This window comes from Natrix helvetica (genome assembly GCF_964273705.1).
Source record: "Natrix helvetica genome assembly, chromosome: 10".
Classification (NCBI taxonomy): Eukaryota; Metazoa; Chordata; class Lepidosauria; order Squamata; family Natricidae; genus Natrix; species Natrix helvetica.
In genome coordinates, this window is record NC_138561.1 from 7,430,492 (window position 1) to 7,449,891 (window position 19,400).

General features: G+C 42.1%; 1 protein-coding gene across 1 annotated transcript in view; it reads right to left on the bottom strand.

The window, feature by feature from the left end:
- The window catches only part of LOC309397242 (galanin receptor type 1-like), a gene marked incomplete at its 5' end in the record, with an annotated part of 31,770 nt that extends 30,553 nt beyond the window's left edge, over positions 1 to 1,217 (bottom strand). Inside the window, one exon of the mRNA XM_081963099.1 lies at positions 528 to 1,217. Within this exon, the coding sequence (XP_081819225.1) occupies positions 528 to 1,217 (690 nt within the window). The remainder of the gene's footprint in view (positions 1 to 527) is intronic.
- Between the last annotated feature and the right edge of the window lie 18,183 nt (positions 1,218 to 19,400).

Genomic DNA, 19,400 nt, shown 5'->3' on the forward strand with positions numbered 1-19,400 from the left:
CACACACACACTAAGCTATAAGTTTACAATCCACAAGAGGAGAAATTTCCTGACAGTTAGAACAATTCATCAGTGGAACAGAAGTTGCCTCCAGAAGTTGTGAATGCCCCAACACTGGAAGTCTTTAAGAAGATGCTGGATAGCTATTTGTCTGAAACGGTATAGGGTTTCCTGCCTAGGCAGGGGGTTGGACTAGAAGACCTCCAAGGTCCCTTCCAACTCTACTATTGTATTGTATTAAAGAGTTGGGGTGCACAAAACCCAATCCTGATGCTAGGAGCAACCATCTGGTCTCGCTTCCTTGCTTTCCCCTGATTTCAAGTCCCATACGGACTCGCAGGGGTAAATGAATTGGGGAGAGAGTGTTTTATGCGCATGCTTGGGGGGGGGGGGTACCGTCCCTGGACTCTAGCAAGCAGAGAAGTTCTGGGATTGAGCAGGGTTGGCTTAAAAGGAGAGCCAGCGGTGCCAGCTTGAAAATCCCTACCTCCCATCTCCGTCCCCCTTCTTGCCCCATTGGTACCCACCTTGGCGTAGCAGCACGTGATGAGTACCAGAGGTAGAAGATATCCCACCACGAAGATGGTCACCTTGTACATCTGCTTGGCTCCTGGTTTGCCAGGCCAGTGTTCCCAGCAAAAAGAGCTGTTGGGCGCCTGCGGGTGCCCGTTTAAAAACTCCTGGTGCTCAGCCACGGGGATGGCAAAGAGGAGAGAGAGGCACCAGATGACGCTGACTCCAAGCGTGGCGTTCCGCTTGCTTCGAATGCACAGGGAGCGCTTGGCATGGACCACGGCAATGTAGCGGTCCACAGACATGGCCACCAAGGTGAAGATGCTGACGAGCATGGTGGCCGTGACGAGGTAGTGCACCCACTTGCAGAAAAAGGCGCCAAAGATCCACTCGGGCAAGGAGTAAATGGTGGCCTGGAATGGGACACAGAAGAGAAGGAAGGAGAAGTCCGCAATGCTCAAGTTGAGGATGAAGATGTTGGTGGCACTGCGGGATGGGCGTCCACCTGGTGGGAGACGGCCAAGGACCACCAACACCAGTGTGTTGCCCACCATGCCCAATAGAAAGATCAGTCCAAAGAGCACCGGGATAATGACTTTCGCTGGTCCAGGTCCTGTCATGCTTGGCCAAAAAGTAGAGGCATTGGCTTGCTTGAAAACCATATCAGTGGTGTAAAAAGTGACATTCGTTGCTACTTCCTCCATGGGAGCTCTCTTGAGGGGGTGGCCCCACTTTGGGAGAGGGGGGTGGTGTTTCCAGGAAAAAATAATGGATCTGTATGTTTTGCCTACAAGTTGTGGAAGTTCGTGATCAAAGCTTCTTTCCCTCCCTCCCTCCACCCCACCCCGAAGGAGATCTTGATGGGTTCTATACGCTTGATCTGACTTCAAAGATCTTCTCCATGGTGGTCAATCCAAAGCATTTCATTCAAAAGTCCCAGCAGGTTGTTTGGGCATCTTGAAGACTTGCTTCCCTTTGGTGGTTGCCAAGATCATATAACTGGAGTCTCCGTTCATCAACTTCTTGGCGATAGGCAGAGGGCGGTTTTAAGCTGCTTGCAGCAATGCTGCGGAGAAAGCGAGTGAGCGAGCTGGATGGAGAGCAGCTGTCTGAGCTTTTCCAGCTCCTCCTCTTTTCACTCTACTGTAGCTTGAGGGAGGGGAGAGGGCTCTCTCTAAGCAAGCACAGCACAACGTAGGAGTTTTCACACGAGATGCTCGAAAGCATCGTTTTCTCCCCAGGCTTCCTGGTGTCTGGTGCAAATCAAAACCAGAGATACTGCTAAAACTTGGTTCTCGTTTTAAGGTGTTGATCACCATCTTCAAAGCGCTCCATGGCACAGGACCTAGTTACCTGCGGGATCGCATCCTACCACATACATCCCTGCAACCAATTCGCTCTCACAGAGAGGGACTCCTCCGGGTGCCGTCCACCAAGCAATGCCAACGGGCGGCGCCCAGGAGTAGAGCCTTCTCTGTGATGGGCCCAACCCTCTGGAATGACCTCCCCCCCCCCCGATATCAGAACTACTACCAACCTCCGCTCCTTCCGACAGAAACTTAAGACCCACCTGTTCCAATTAGCTGGCCTGGCCCACTTATAGTCCCATTGATACCTCCTGGCAAATATTTTATCCCGGGATAGTTTTTAGGGGTAGTTTTTTAATGTATTTTTAAATTTTTAAATTTTAAATCTAACTTTAACTATTATTGTACAGCAAAGTATATGTTACCTCCTCCAGCCACACCTATATCTATTTTATATTTATATTATGTATGTTTATTGTTTTTAATATGACTGTACACCGCCCCGAGTCCCTTCTGAGAGAGGGTGCGGTCTAGAAATCAAATAAAAGTTAAAAGTTAAAGTTAAAAGTTCTGCACTGCCCCAACCGGTTTGTTTAGTGGACCTCAAGGAGGGTGGGCTGCCCAGGTTATAAAAGCCTTGTGATCCCGTGACTGAATTAACACATGAATCCAAACATGGTTTAGATGACCTTGGCTTGGTGTGCAGTTACAATTCAATGGTCGTTTTTTGGAAGGGGGAAGTGGGACACTGAAGTCTGTGGGAGACTAATCCCATGCCAGAAATGTGCTCCTCTGGGTTAAGCCACATAAACCTATAGGAAGTTAAAGCCCACCCCTCTCCTAGAAAAAAGAAATATCCTGGGAAATGTTGAAAAGGCAGTATATTATATTTCCCTGGATCAGAAATGGAGAAACATGTTTTTGGGCAGGAAACAGACTCACTCTTAACAGCCCCCCCCCTTTGTCAATGGGCCATTTTTTTAAAAAAAAAGCCTGAGCTAGTCTATTCTACATAACAAAGGTAGGATTACCTTCCACAGAAACTCACCACATGGCATCTGGGAACTCAACCAAGTTTGGAACTCAAAATACACACAACCTACAAAGTTAGCTAAGACCCCCCCCCCCTTGCCCGTGGGAGTCTGACAACCAGTCAGAATACATTTCTTACACAGGAACAGGAAACAGAGAGATGGGGCCGAACAGAGAGTATAAAAAACCCAGGAACTCTCAGCAAACTCCTTTTTTCTCTCCTTTCTTTTTCACCCAACACCTGGAAGCCTGGGATCCCCCTTTTCTGTTCAGGAGCTCAAGCCATGTGATCCTGTCCCCCATTATACCATCTTTCCAATCAGCCTCCATGTTTCCAGTGTCTTTTCCCCCCCCACTTCGAACTGAACCCAGAAGGACATTTCTTCCAACAAAGTGAACATGCCCCAAAGCTCCTATTGAGTCTACTTGTTGTAAGAATGTGCTTGATGGCTTTATCAAGCTGAGTGCTGCTAACAAGGAAGTTGATGTGGAGAAACAACACATTCTCCTTAGCTGGATGCTGTGGAAAAATAGTTCAACTCGCAGACTATAACTACTGCAAGAGGCTAAGGTAAAAGTAAAGGTTCCCCTCACACATACATGCCAGTCATTCCTGACTCTAGGGGCACGGTGCTCATCTCCGTTTCAAAGCCGAAGAGCCAGCGCTGTCCAAAGATGTCTCCATGGTCATGTGACCGGCATGACTAAACACCGAAGACACACAAAATGCTGCTCCCTTCCCACCAAAGGTGGTTCCTATTTTTCTACCTACATTTTAACCTGCTTTCAAACTGCTAGGTTGGCAGAAGCTGGGAGAAGTCACGGGAGCTCACTCTGTCCACTTGAATCCACTCTGCAGGGGACTAAAGTCTGTCTTTTTCATTTAGTAGACAAGACGGGTTTGCAAGTCGGTGGTGGAATAATGATTGCTAGAGGAAGATGCCACCTTAAGGGAAAGCTTTATGTCTCAGCCTACTTCGATCCTCAGTACGTACCTGTTAATAAGTTGGCCTTGTACAAGTCTCCTATGTAGCAAGGGCTCTATGTTTTCCTAAGGGAAACAGCTTTGGGAGAAAGTAACTTTTGAAAACATTTCTCTCGTGAAAGCAGAAAGTCTGAAATGACACCAGTAGCCTTTTTCACCACATGGGAACAGCCAGTTAAGGCTCTAAGGCACAGAAGGAGAGTCAGACCTAACCAGAGGTGGGATTCAGCTGGTTCTGACCGGTTCTGGCAAACCAGTAGTGGAAGTTTGGAGTAGTTTGGAGAATCAGCAAATACCACCTCTGACTGGCTCGGCCCCGCTGCCTCCCGAGTCCCAGGTGATCGGCTGGGTCTTCTTTTGTTGTCCTGCAGAGGAGAACAGAGCTGGAAAGCAGGTTAGTGGAGTGGGGAGGGAGTGGGGATTTTACACTATCCTTCTCCTAGGAGTGGGGTGGAAATGAAGATTTCACACTATCGTTTCCCTGCTACACCCACCATGCCACAGCCACCAAGCCACAGAACCAGTAGTAAAAAATTGGCAACCCACCCCTGGATCTAACCCTCTTGTTCCTGTGTAGCAAATCCAACCTAATTCCACATTTGATCCCTCCTGCCAACCGGGATGGTTACTCTCCAACAAATTGGCTGCAGCCTCCAAGGAACACCCAAAGCTAGATCAGTGAGAATACGGTCTGTTGAAATAAGGAAGTCTTGTAAATACTGCAGGTCTTCTGCAGTCACGACATAAGCCTAAGACTGAAAATCAGGCTTGTCAGATGCTACATCTTTTCTCTCCCGCTCTACGGAGTGGAGAGTTGGTCTCTGACAGAAAACCACTTGAAGAAACTAGAAGCACTTGAAATATGGATTGACGGATGGCTGTTAGGTTTAAGCTGGGTTGACAAAATCAGAAATGAGGAGGTGATAAGCCACCTGGGAAAGCGACACCTGGAAAAATACGGCATCCTTCACTTAATCCTCTAGGGAAAGATTAAATGAGGTCCAGGCAGAAGAAGGACATCATGGCTTCAGAATCTAAGGGACCGGTTTGGGCAAAACTCAAGCAGCACTTTTTCGTGCGGCTTTTGATAAAAATAGAATCACCAACATGATCGCCAATGTCTGATGTCAGATATGACGGAAGAAGGAAGAAGGAAGGGAGGAGGAGGAGGAGGAGGTGATGGTTGGGAAGACGGAAGATGTCAGCAAAGAGTCCACTTCCTTAAATGTGATCCTTGACTTGACTAGCATAATAATGGGCTGCCAAATCCAACGGTCAAAGTATTGAGTGAGCGTGTTACTATACATCCTTCATATTTTTAATTTGCAGTTTAAAATCGAAAATCTTTATGTATTTTGCCAGCAATATACCGTCATTCTCATTTAGCTATAATTATTTAAACATGCTTTTATCTGGAATCATTTGTATTTAAAGGCACAATCACCTACTGGCATTCATTAGCTATTCCTATAAACCTCCAATAATGACCCTTTTATAGCATATTTATTTATTTGCACGAAATTTATTTGCAACCAATCGACGTGCTTTCTACAAGATGTAATGAAGAATGTTTTCTGTGTGTGTTTTTGTTTAATTAAAACAATAACCCCCCCCCCAAAAAAAGTATTGAGTGAGTGGTTAAATTACATTATGCAAACTCCACTCATAAATATCCCGATGTCTGTAATGATTATTTCTTGAGTTTCTTTTCCCTTATATGTGGCAAAAAAAGCTACCCTGCAGCAGATCGTTCATTTTTAATTTCCGTCATGGCCATTTAGGGTGTTTGCAAAACTCCAAAGCAAATGTTTTCTTTTGCTTCTCTTCCTCAACGGTTCCCTCTGATACGAGAGACGGCACGAAAACGATTGTCATTTTCCTGCCAGCCTGTTGGTAGCAGAAGCATCGCAGACTAATTTCATGGGCGAGGCAGCATCTGACAGTTCGAACCTGCGTGCATCTGCTTGGAAGTGAGATTTTGGAGGATTAATCCCAGGGGGTTTGGCTCAAGGAGTCAGCCTTCATTCTCCATCCTCAATGCTTTTTGATCTGGAACCTTGGAAGAAAGCTTCTTCTGAGAGACGTCGCTATTTTTGCAGCTCTGCATTATATCTGAGCCTGTCAAAAGAAAAGACATGGAAGCGTGTTATAAGGAAAAAGAAAATGGCAAATGGTTAAGGGAGCTTCACGCACGTGGATTGTAAGGTTTTTTTTTGTTTTTAGGTCGTTGTCTTCCTATCTACTAGAGAGGGATGCTTCGGTACAAATTTTGAGCAGGCAGCAAATCAAAGAAATCCAGAGGTGGTGTAGGGATGTCATGTCCACGAGGAGGGGGTTAAAAAGTCAAGGTGGCAGTTGTGACTAGGAAATGAATAGAATGGGATGGAATAGGAATACTTGGAAGGAATCTTGGACGACCCCCCTGCGCTCCCCACGCTTATGGCACGTGAGCCAAAAAAGGTTCGCCATCGCTGCTGTATATCATTTCAACAAATGGTTGTCCAATCTCTTCTTAAAAACTTCCAGTTGTTGGAGCATTCACAATTCCTGGAGGCAAGCTGCTCCACTGATTAATTGTTCTAACTGTCAGGAAATTTCTCTTTATTTCTAGGTTGCTTCTCTCCTTGATTAGTTTCCACCCATTGCTTCTTGTTCTACCCTTGGGTGCCCTGGAGGATAGCTTGACTCCTTCTTCTTTGTTGCAACCCCTGAGATATTCAAAGACTGCTATCATGTCTCCCCTAGTCCTTCTTTTCATTAAACTAGACATACCCACATCAAAGCTTCATCTCTCTCTTTTTTTTTACTCAACACACATTAAAAATTAACAGGTCTTTGGTCCTATGGTTCTGGCCACCATCTTGACTAGTTGTTGCATACACACATATCCAGGCGACACCCTTGTCTGGTGCTACTGTTGGACCTGCCATGATTACAACCTGCATAAGACATTTTGGGGCATTAAATGAATATATTAAAAGGTAAAGGTTCCCCTTGCACATATGTCCTAGTTATTCCTGACTCTAGGGGAACGGTGCTCATCTCCATTTCAAAGCCGAAGAGCCAGCGCTGTCCGAAGACGTCTCCATGATCATACGGCCGGCATGACTGGACACTGAAGGGGCACGGAATGCTGTTCCCTTCCCACCAAAGGTGGTCCCTATTTTTCTACTTGCATTTTTTACGTGCTTTTGAACTGCTAGGTTGGCAGAAGCTGGGATAAGTCATGGGAGCTCACTCTGTTACGCAATGCTAGGGATTTGAACTGCTGAACTGCCGACCTTCTGATTGACAAGCTCAGCATCTTAGCCACTGAGCCACTGCGTCAAAATAAATATATTGGCAGTTATTAAAGTAGCAAATGAAGCCTGCAAGCCAGGTTGTAGAGCTGTGTGATTGGGATACTAGCCAGCTAGTAAAAAAAAAACATACTCCAAATGTGGCATTCTATCATTCTTCTTCTTCTTCTTCTTCTTCTTCTTCTTCTTCTTCTTCTTCTTCTTCTTCTTCTTCTTCTTCTTCTTCTTCTTCTTCTTCTTCTTCTTCTTCTTCTTCTTCTTCTTCTTCTTCTTTTCATCTTTATTTGATTCTTTTTATTGGATTCCTTCTTTTGCAAGCTTTGTCCTTCTCCATCCTTTTCAACATTTCCCACTTGTATATCTTTGGTTTGAATGTCAAAGAGAGGGACCGTTCCCGTCAACCTTTCAGCTACAAAGCTTGGGAAAAAAATAAAGATTGTGCCCCCAAAACCACAATGCATGAAATGCAAACGAGGGCAAACTATCTGACAGCCAAACTCATTTGAAAGTTTCACAGCTGCAAAGGAAAAAAGCTTCTTCCAAGTCCGTAACATGGCAAACCATCTTTATTGAGGGAGCACCAGCGCCTTTATAAACCTGTTCGGGCTTCAAGCTCAGGATCAAAAGCTTTCTGTTTTAGAATTAGTCTGTGTGCTTTAGGGACATCACCATGGCATTATCAGCAACCATAACAAAGCAACGAGATCTTAGTAGAAAAAAATTGAGATATTCACTAGATGACAAAAAATGACAGGAACTTTCTGTATTTCTTTATGGCCATCCAGTGGGTTTCTTTCTTTCTTTCTTTCTTTCTTTCTTTCTTTCTTTCTTTCTTTCTTTCTTTCCTTCCTTCCTTCCTTCCTTCCTTCCTTCCTTCCTTTCTTCTTTCTTCCTATCTTTCTTTTTTCTTTTTCCTTTCCTTTCTTTTTCCTTCCCTCTTCCTTCCTTCCTTCCCTCCTTTCTTTCTTTCTCCCTCCCTTCCTCCCTCTTTTCCTTCTTCCTTCCTTCCTCCCTCCTTCCTCCCTTCCTCCTTTTCTTCCTTCCCATCCTCCATCCCTTCTATTTGTCTTAATGCTAGCACTGTATTCCCATGGCAAACATACACTCCTGTAGAGATTTACAAACAAACAGTTTGTAATATTAGCTTCTGGTGGGGAAACAGGAATTGATGCTGATCTTTGATTTTGACAATTGAGCTTATAACTGATCTACCCCTAAATTTGGATAGGATTCTAAATTTGCATTATATCTCTATCTATCTATCTATCTATCTATCTATCTATCTATCTATCTATCTATCTATCTATCTATCTATCATCTATCTATCCATCTATCTATCATCTATCTATTTATCTATTTATCTATCTATCATTATCTATCTATCTTCTATCTTCTACCTACCTGCCTGCCTGCCTGCCTGCCTGCCTGCCTGCCTGCCTGCCTGCCTGCCTATCATCTATCATCTCTCCCTCTTTGCACTGGATTCTGTTTGCATTTTCTATCTATCATATCTATCTATCTTTCTATCTATCTATCTATCTATCTATCTATCTATCTATCTATCATCTATCTATCTAATCTATCTATCATCTATCTATCATCTATCATCTCTCCCTCTTATCTATCTATCATCGATCATCTTTCTCTTTCTCTCTTTCTCTCTCTCTCTCTCTCTCTCTCATATCCAGAACAATTTATTACAAATTGTACTCTTGATTCTCTTGAGGATCTTTAGCAGAAAAACCTTCCCCAAAAATCTCCATCTTCTCCTTAAAAAAATTGTTCAGGAAATGAGAGTAGGAGAATTCTGGAAGCAAAAGTACACATGTGAGCTCACATATGTGAGTTCATCTGTGTATCAACAATACCACAGCAGAGACATCAAAATCTGTAATATAAAAAAGATTCCTAGCTTGATATTGCTTGGTATTTTTGTTTGTATTTATTTATTGAGGTAGCGTATTGCATGGGAATAACTTTTGTGATAACAACTGGTTGCTTGTAGTCATGAAACAATATGCAGTTGTTTATCTCCCTGGGCAATTTGTTGGGGATGGCTAAAAGAAGAGTACAGCAAAATCTACTTAAGCTCTCCAGCATCTCTACCCTTAGTCTTGATTGTTGGAATATCTTTGCTTTGTTCCAATTATCATTTTATCTTGCCTTTCGTTCTAGTTGGCTTTCCAGCCCTCCACCAGAAGATGGAGTCCTTGTAGTAGATCAACAGAAAACAAACTTGAAGTAATTTTAAGCTGCAGGTCTTGAGTCACCCAGTGATTGACATAATATTCAGGGCAGACAAAACAAGTCTTCGTGCTGTTTCGCCCTGAAGAGATTGTATGATTCAGTCGTAATCCTGGTCCATGATAACTTTCGGAAGAGAGCTCTGAAAAAGGATACAATTGTCCTCTTAATTCCGCTTCACACATTTGCTTTTCCCCCCTCTCTGCTACCTTTGAACAAAGCTTTCTGTGTGATTCATTTAAAAGAAAACAGTTCCTTAACATTAACCACCTGAGGGTTAAGAGAATGAAGTCCAAATTTTTGTCAAGGACCTCACATGTCTCTTTGGCTTCTCGGACAGAATATCAAGACAGGTTTGTTGGCTGGGTCAACCTACCATTCCAAAACAGATGTCAATTAGAGAGTTGCACCACTACCACAAGAGTCTTTTAGGTATGATTTATATGCCTGAGTGCCAAGAGCTTGTGTTTCAACAAAGCTTTTCTTCTTCTCTCTGAATTTGATGATGGGCTTTGCAAAGTAGCATCGGTCTTTCTCAAAAACCCGTTAAAATCATGCATCAAACAAATTCACTGGGCCTGAGTGAAAAAAGGACTCAGTGTATATTTGTTGGGGCAATGGGAAAATGATCAAGTGGATACTCCGGGCAGAAGATCAACTTTCAGAAGACTCAATAAGAAGAAATAAACTGTGGAGAGTAGAGTAGAGTAGAGTAGAAAAGAATAGAAAATAATGTAGTGTAGTGTTGAGTAGGATAGGGCAGGACAGAATAGAATAGAATAGAATGGAATGGATGGAAAATAGTGTAGTGTAGTGTTGGGTTGAATGGAATGGAATAGAATAGAATAGAATAGAATGTGGGAATGGAATAGAATAGAATAGAATGTGGGAATGGAATGGAATAGAATAGAATAGAATAGAAAGTGGGAATGGAATGGAATAGAATAGAGTGGAATGGAATGGAATAGAATGTGGGAATTGAATGGAATAGAATAGAATAGAATAGAATAGAATAGAATAGAATAGAATAGAATAGAATAGAAAGTGGGAATGGAATGGAATGGAATAGAATGGAATGGAATGGAAAATAGTGTAGTGTAGTGTTGGGTTGAATAGATTAGAATGGAATGGAATGGAATAGAATAGGAAATAATGTAGTTTAGTGTTGAGTAGGATAGGACAGGGCAAAATAGAACAGAATAGAATGGAAAATAGTGTAGTGTTGGGTTGAATGGAATGGAATGGAATAGAATAGAATGTGGGAATGGAATAGAATAGAATAGAATAGAATAGAATGTGGGAATGGAATGGAATGGAATAGAATGGAATGGAAAATAGTGTAGTGTTGGGTTGAATAGAATGGAATGGAATGGAATGGAATAGAATAGAATAGAAAGTGGGAATGGAATGGAATGGAATAGAATAGAATAGAATAGAAAATGGGAATGGAATGGAATAGAATAGAATAGAATAGGATTGCACCACAAGTGGGTTTCAAATCCTGGCGCTACCATTTCACTCATGCTCTCTCTCGCATGCACAATGCTTCTGCACATACGCAGAACCGGCTGGGCAGATGGGCGGAGCCTCCCTCCGCCGCTACTACCAGTTCGGCTGATCCGGGCCGAACCAGGAGCAACCCACCTCTAGATTGGGCACACGAGGAATTTGTGATAGTGGTGAATATCTGGAGCTGGGGTGTAGGATGAAGGCAGATGTTCATTCTCCGAGCTTATGGGTTGGTTCCCAAACGTTTCATTGCCAGGCTAGGTAACATTTTCAGCGGAATATAGGAGATGTCAGTGCCAGTTTTATTCTCTTTATAAGGATTTCAGGTGGTCAGTAGGTCTTCGGGTGGGAGATCACATCAGGTCCGGGTCTTGTGATGGGTCTTGTGGTAGGTCAGCTGTGGGTGTGTCAAGTGAGGGTCTTGTGGTGATTCTGGTGATGGGGAGGTTATGTCAGGTGAGGGTCATTGGGAGATAAAGTGCTGGTTGGGGTGGGGGCAGAGGTGAGTCTCTACCAGTTCGACCCGGTTCAGCCCAACTGGTAATGGTTTAGTGGCTTGGGTTGCTGGCATCGGAAGTGAACCAGGCCTGCCACGCCCCAAACTGGTTCCCCTATGGGGCCGCCATCTTGATTTTCATTTCTGCGCATGCACAGAAAAATTGTAATTGCACACATTTATTTATCTTTCTTTTTTTAATGTTTTGCACATGCACAAACCTATTTTCGCGCAAATGCGCACACGCGCAAAGCATGCCTCCAATGAGTGCTTGAGCAAAGCAGAGCACACGTGAAAAATTATTTTGCGGCCAACAAACTGGCAGTAATGCCGGGAGCAACCCACCCCTGGGTGGGGGCTTGTGATGTTACCTACCCCGGTAACGAAACGTTCGGAAACCAACCCACAAGCTCGGAGAACGAATCTCCACCCTCCCACAAGGAATTTATCTCCAGGGCATAAACTCTTAGTGTACCTACAAACACCAAAGTGATATGATCAAAAGATAGCAATAGGAGTAGTTCATAGGGAAAATGAGAAGGATAATAGTAATGCAGCCCTACTACATGAGTAAATATCCTTAGGCATAAGACACTGTGTCCTAGAACTGAAAATGAGAGAATTATTCCTCTGGCTTCACACACCGACACCCACACACAAACACACAACTTCTCATGTAGTCGATGCTCTTTTCCATTGGGGTTTATTGGCTCTGTATTTTTTGCCTCTGCAAAACTTCTATCATTTCACTGCAAAATTCTTTTTCTTTTTTTATTGGAAAAGAATCTATACTTCATCCACTATGCTTACACCTCCATATAGTTTTGTCTCTGGGGGGGACACACTGTTTACCTCTGTCGATAAACAACGTTCCTTCCTTAAATTTTGTTTTATAAGGTTGTTTTCTAGGAGCCAATAAATGCAAGTGCAGAGAAGAGCAACGAAGATGATGAAGGGGGGGGGGGTGTAATAATAATGGAATTGCTATATATGTCTACATTTAAAAGGAGGTTGTATGTAAAATTACTAATATGAAAGACGATGATTGGAAGGTGCTCTTTAACAGTATCAATATTAAACTGAGTCTGCTCAGATGCTGAAATACACCATGTAAGCTAAGTGGAGAGTGTGGAAGGGAAGAGAGGAGAGGAAAGCAGAGGAAAAGTGTAGGAGAGAGAGAAGGGGCAGAAAGAGGAGAAAGAAGAAGGAGAGAGGAAGGGGAAGTAGAGAAGAGAGGGGTTGTAGAGGGAAGGAAGGAGGTAGAGTGGAGGTAGAGAGGGAGAGGAGGTAGTGCAACTGTGGAACAGGGTATAATATGGTGTATGGAAAGCAGAAGAGCAAACGAGAGTTATTGTGGGTAGAAGGTGAGAAGAATTGATATAATAATGGATGCTACATAATAGTGTTTGTTAAGATGTAATGGTATATTTGTGGATACTTATATGGAAATTTTAAAAAACACTTCTAAGAAAAAGATGATGAAGTGACTGGAGTCTAAATCGAAAGGCTGAGGGAAGTGGGAATGTCTAGTCTAACAAAGAGAAGGACTAGGGATGACGTGATAACAGTCCTCCAGTCCTTGAGGGACAGTAAAAGAGAAGAAGAGATCAATCTGCTCTCCAAAGCACCTGAGGGGAAGGCAAGAAGTAATTGATGGAAGACCATTAAAGAAATAAGGAGGAACTTCCTAACAGTGAGAACATTTAACTAATGGAACAACCTTACCTGTGGAAGCTGTGGGTGCTCCATTGCTCCATCCTTGGAGGTTTTCAAGAAGAGATTAGTCAGGAATGATATAGGGTCTCCTGCTTGAGGAGGTTGTAGGACTAGAAGACCTCCAAGGTCCCTTCAAGCTGTATTCAGATTGATTGAAACTGTGGAAGGTCCCCTCTAAGATGTTTGCCTTGTCACCAGCAACAGGCTAATTCACACAGGCCAGTGTACAAGATTCTATTATGGTTATGTTACAATAAGGGGACAGCCAGGATTCCTGAGTGATCTTCTTGTCTGGAGTACCACACAGGCTGATATTAATCTTGCAAGTCATGAAAGCACATCTCTCCCACCCTCATCTGGCACAGAGAACATATATGAACTTGTTTGATTATATCCTACCTTTATTAGTTTTTAAAATAAATAACTCAAAGTAGTAAACATACTTTATGCACCTTAATGCACCTGAGAACTCACAGTCTCCTGGTAACTGGCCAAACGTCACCCATGCCGACTGTACACACAATAATAATACAGATACTACTACTATTGCTACTACTACTATTACTATTACTACTGCTGCTACTACTACTACTAATAATAATAATAACAACCTGACTCTACAAAAAACCACCCTACTTGGGATAGCTTATATCCTCCGACGTTACCTTAACAGTTCCTAAGTCCCTGGTTAGGACTCGAGCTGTTGAGCTATTAACCAGCCCCAAAGGCTGTGAATCTCACCAAAGATTTACCACACAACAACAACAACAACAACCTGACAAGAAAATCATAAGAACAAGCACTACAAACTAATGCCGTGAAAGTGAAGATACAAAAATCCACTGACAATCCAAACTGCCGACTTTGCAACAACAAAGTCGAAACTGTTTCACATTTAATATGCGAATGCAGCAAAATCGCACAAACTGATTACATGACCGAGTTGCTAAATTAATCCACTGGTCATTACGTAATACAAGTCATGGGTGCACAAAGTGGAAAACGTTATCGAAAATGAGAAAGTGAAGATCTTGTGGGACTTTCGAATACAGACAGATTGTCTTTTGGAACACAACATGCCAGATATCACGGTTGTAGAGGGCCGAAGCGTACAGTTTATTGATATCGCTGTTCCTGGAGATGCCAGAGTCGAAGAAAAAAAAACCTATAAAGAATCACGAAATATCGTGACCTGGCCATCAAAAATACATGGCTATGAATGAAACGTGTAACTGTGATACCGATTGTCATTGGGGCACTTGGTACCATGTCCAAGAATTGTATAAGATAAATCAACAAATTGCAGCCTCCTGCAATAACACCAGCGGAACTGCGAAAAACTGTGCTACTAGGACCATCATATATTTCAAGAAGATACTTGGTTGATACTGAGGATGCTGGCAGCAACCCATATCAACCATTAGCACCAGTCAATGGTATTTGTGATGCATTTTTAAATGTTCGGTTGACTGAGTTTCATGCTTAATGAATAAAAGAAATAATAATAATATCTGATTATTGCTTTTTAAGTAGCCAAGATCTTTTCCCAGCCTTAACCAGAGATTTTGCAAAGATCCCTCTGATTTTTTTTTCCCTCTCCAAGGTTCCTTTATTTCTTTGCAAACAATGCCAGATGACAAATGCGAGGAACATTTTAGCTTTAAAAATGCCCCTGGCTTTTTGTTTGTCCACATTGTTCTTGTGCAAAAGTTTGTTTTGAAAGCATTCATGAATCATGTGCGGGAAAAGGGCACAAATCTTTTACTTCCCAAATAGGAGTGGAATTTGACATGTTCAGAACCCAGTTTGCCAGTGGCTCTTTTCCCAGTCTTTTCAAACTTTTTCGTAGTGAAACCTGACAAGCAATGTTTGAAATCCCCAGCAGCTGGTAAAGAGCAGCCTGGCTTTTACAGCCTGACTGCAGGTTCAGAGGCCGTGGAAACAAAAGATTCGCCACTGATTTGAAACGGAAAATTCAATACCTTCCTCTCCTGCTGCTCTTCCACGTGGGATCTTTCTTAAGAGGTTGGCAGTTCAAACCTTTCTGCGCCAGTCTTGACTTTAGAAGAACATCTAACATCTGCTGTAATCTCATTTAAAAAAAGCAGTGTTTCCTTTGGTACCACTGCTAACTAGTCTACTACGACTGAAGTTGTTATTAAGCTTGGAGCAAGGGTGTGCACAGGGAGATGTCTGAAAAGATCAAGATGACAATCCCAGACACGCAACTGAAGCCCTGTTCTTTTCTCATAGGTTTTGCTTGTTGTTATTCGGTTGCTAAGTTGTGTCTGACCCTTGGCAACCTCCTGGACCAGGCGTCGGCAGGATACAAAAATCCACTGACAATCCGAAACTGTTTCACATTTAATATGTGAATGCAGCAAAATCACACAAACTGGTTGCAAAGCTAGACACAACCAGGTTGCTAAATTAATCCACTGGTCGTTATGTAAAACATACGACTTAGATGAAAGATGTGGCACAAATACCAATCAATGGTATTTGTGACACATCTTTAAATGTTCAGTTGACTGAGTTTGATGTTTAATGAATAAAAGATGATGATGATGATGATAATAATAATATGAAAAACAACAACAACAACAACAACAACAACAACAACAATAATAGCAGCAGCAGCCTTTTGGAGCAATACCTAAAGGGCTACCTCGCTATTTGGAAATTCTAAATTTATCGGACTTGAACATTCTGATTCTACAAAAAACCACCCTACTTGGAACAGCTTATATCCTCCAACGCTACCTTAACAGTTCCTAGGTCCTTGGTTAGGACTCGAGCTATTAAGCTACCAACCAGCCCCAAAGGCTGTGAATCTCACCAAAGATTATCATCATCATCATCATCATCATCATCATCATCATCATCATCATCATATAACAGAGTTGGAAGGTCTTCTAGTCCAACCCCCTGCTTAGGCAGGAAACCCTGCACCACTTCAGACAAATGATTATCCAACATCTTCTTAAAATGTCCAGTGTTGGAGCATTCACAACTTTTGGAGGCAAGCTGTTCCACTGATTAGTTCTTCTAACTGTCAGAAAATTTCTCCTTAGTTCTAAGTTGCTTCTCTCCTTGATTAGTTTCCACCCATTGCTTCTTTTCCTGCCCTCGGGTGCTTTGGAGAATAGGTTGACTCCCTCCTGTTTGTGGCAGCCCCTGAGATATTTATATCTTAGAGGTATTTATATTTTAGATAAAAACAAAGAAAGGACAGTGTATTGAGCCATGCATCAATTTAGAAAGGCTAAGGAACACTCCTATTTTTTTAGGCAAGTAAATAAGAGGCCACAGAGACTTGCTTTTCTTTTGACTGCTGGTTTCTGCTTTGTTATTATTCCTTTTCAGTGGAATTCAGAGGTTGAAAAATAAATCCTTTTTAAAAACAGTGGTTTCCAGCAGCAGAAAATCCGCCTATCCTTGTTTGAATATTGCAAAACTGAATCTGTTACACACATTAGCACGTACAGTACATTAAAGAGTACTGTTTATACGTTCTTCTTGGGAAAAACATTCGATTTGGATTGAGATAAAATGACATGTTGGCTTAATCTTTGGCCTCTGCTTCTTAATAAACAATCCTTAATAAACAATTAACAGTGCAGAAGAGAAAAAAAATCCTGAATGAAAATAGAAATTCAAATGCTTCTGGCATAACAAAGCTGGGAAGAGCAGTTTCTTTCTATATTTGCTATCCTACATTAGAACAATGCTGGAGAAGACTCCTTGGACTGCAAGGCGATCAAACCGGTCCGTCCTGGAGGAGATCAACCCTGACTGCTCTTTAGAAGGCCAGATCCTGAAGAGGGAACTCAAGTACTTTGGCCACCTAATGAGAAGGAAAAAGGACTCACTGGAGAAGAGCCTAATGCTGGGAAAGATTGAGGGCAAAAGAAGAAGAAGGGGACAGCAGAGAATGAGGTGGCTGGATGGAGTCACTGAAGCAGTCAGAGTGAGCTTAAATGGACTCCAGAGGATGGTAGAGGACAGGAAGGCCTGGAGGAATGTTGTCCATGGGGTTGCAATGGGTCAGACACGACTTCACAACTAACAACAACAACATTAGAACAAAACCAAAATCACTGGATTTTTTTCTCTTATATCAATTACTACAAGCTTACTACATTGACAGCTGAACGATGGAAATAGGTTCCCCAGACTCTTATTATTAACAAAACATTTCTTCAACATTGGAAAGGCAAATATCATGATTTATATTTGTAGGCCAAGATTATATATGGACAATTACATTGAAGTAAGGTAATGTTTTATTGAAGCAATTACATTAAACATTCATACATATACACTTATATATGTGTAAGAATCCCCATGTATACAATTTATTTTCTTATAATTACATCTCTTTTCCTTGCTTTTGTTATTCTTAATCCTCTCTCTGTCTCTATCTCTGTCTCTCTCAGCTATCTATCAAAAGAAAGAAACTATTAATGCAATTAATGACAGACCAACCTACATACTATCTCTGTCTCTGTCTCTCTTTATCTATCTATCTATCTATCTATCTATCTATCTATCTATCTATCTATCATCTATCTATCTATCTATCTATCTATCTATCTATCTATCTATCATCTGTCTGTCTGTCTGTCTGTCTATTTATCTATCTATCTGTCTCTCCCTCCCCCTCTCTCTAAGAGCCAGAGTAGTGCAGTGGTTAGAATACAGTATTACAGACTAATTCTGGCCACTGCCATGAGTTCGATTCTGATAGAACTCATGGCAAAGTTGACTCAGGGTTGCCCTGAGGCTCAAATTTGACTCAGCCTTCCATCCTTTTGAGGTCGGTAAAATGAGGACTCAGATTGTTGGGAGCATTAGGCTGACTCGGTGAACCACTTAGAGAGGGCTGTAAAACACTGTAAAGAGGTATATATGTCTAAGTGCTATTGCAATGGATTTCTTTCTCTCTCCCCCTCTCTCTAAATCATCAATCAAAATAAGCAAAGTATTAATGCAACTAGACAAGAGACAGATGCATTCTGTCTTTCTGTCTTTCCGCCCGCCCGCCCATCCATCCACCTCTCAAGCTTTCTTGTCCACAAGCCTGCAAACCTAGAGATGCATTGGATCCACCATTTCTTAAGCCATCATAAACCAGCTAATGACTGGCCATCATTAACATTTTGAACCCATTAAGATTTTTGAAAGGGTTTTATTTATTTATTTATTAGAAAATAATTTAAAGCCGAAATCAATGCCCACATATTCCTGCTTAAAGGCCTCCAGTGATGGGAAAACATGATCTCTTCAATCTCTGCTTTTTGTTGAGATGGGGGCAGTGACATTTTGCAGTGAGGGGGGGGGAATGTACTTCAGAGGGCAGACATTGCATGCATTTAAATTGCCACTTTGTGCTGTGAAGTTCACAGAACTATCAATCAGTTTCCCTGCTTGGTACAGATGATGAGAAAAAAAATAACAATTTACACCAGGATTTGGTTTCTCCCCTGCTCATCATTTCTTTGTTTTGTTCTTCTTGTGGTGGTTATTTTTTTTAAAGCTTTGTACATTGTACAAATCCAGTCTGAAAGTTTTTACCTGATCTGGTTGAACATATTGTGCTTGTATTGTGGTTAAGAATATTAGAACAGAATAGAACAACAGAGTTGGAAGGGACCTTGGAGGTCTTTTAGTCCAACCCCCTGCATAGGCAGAAAACCCTACAGGACTTCAGACAAATGGTTATCTTCTTAAAAACTTTCAGTGTTGGAGCATTCACAACTTCTGGAGGCAACCCTCGGGTGCTTTGGAGAATAGTTTGACTACACACACACACACACACACACACACACACACGTATATCCAGGCTTGATTTATGCTACACACGTATCCATAATGTGCTTTGTTTAGTTTTTTGTTTAATGGAGAACACCAATACGCATTGGTGAACCCATGGCTAACCAGGGGTTATAGTTTGAGGATTGGCCATTGTAGCTGGTGTAGCCATTCCAGTTTAAAACATGCATGGTTTAGCAGAGCCGTGGGATTGACAATCCATATAATTCCAAAGTTTAGGAAAAGCACAGAAGTCAAAGGGAAAAGTTTGCAGGACCTTGGACAGATCACAAAGTGCTGGTGATTTTCTTGAATGAAATCCCTGCTCCAAAATGACCCATTATTATCAGTCTTCCATAACCTGGCCTCCATCCAAGCAAGCAAGGATAAACTTCCTGTTGTGATTTTGCTCTCTAGGAATGATGAAAGTGGTAAACCTAACACATCTGGAAGGCCCCAGGTTAGAGGGGATTGCTTTTCCCTCC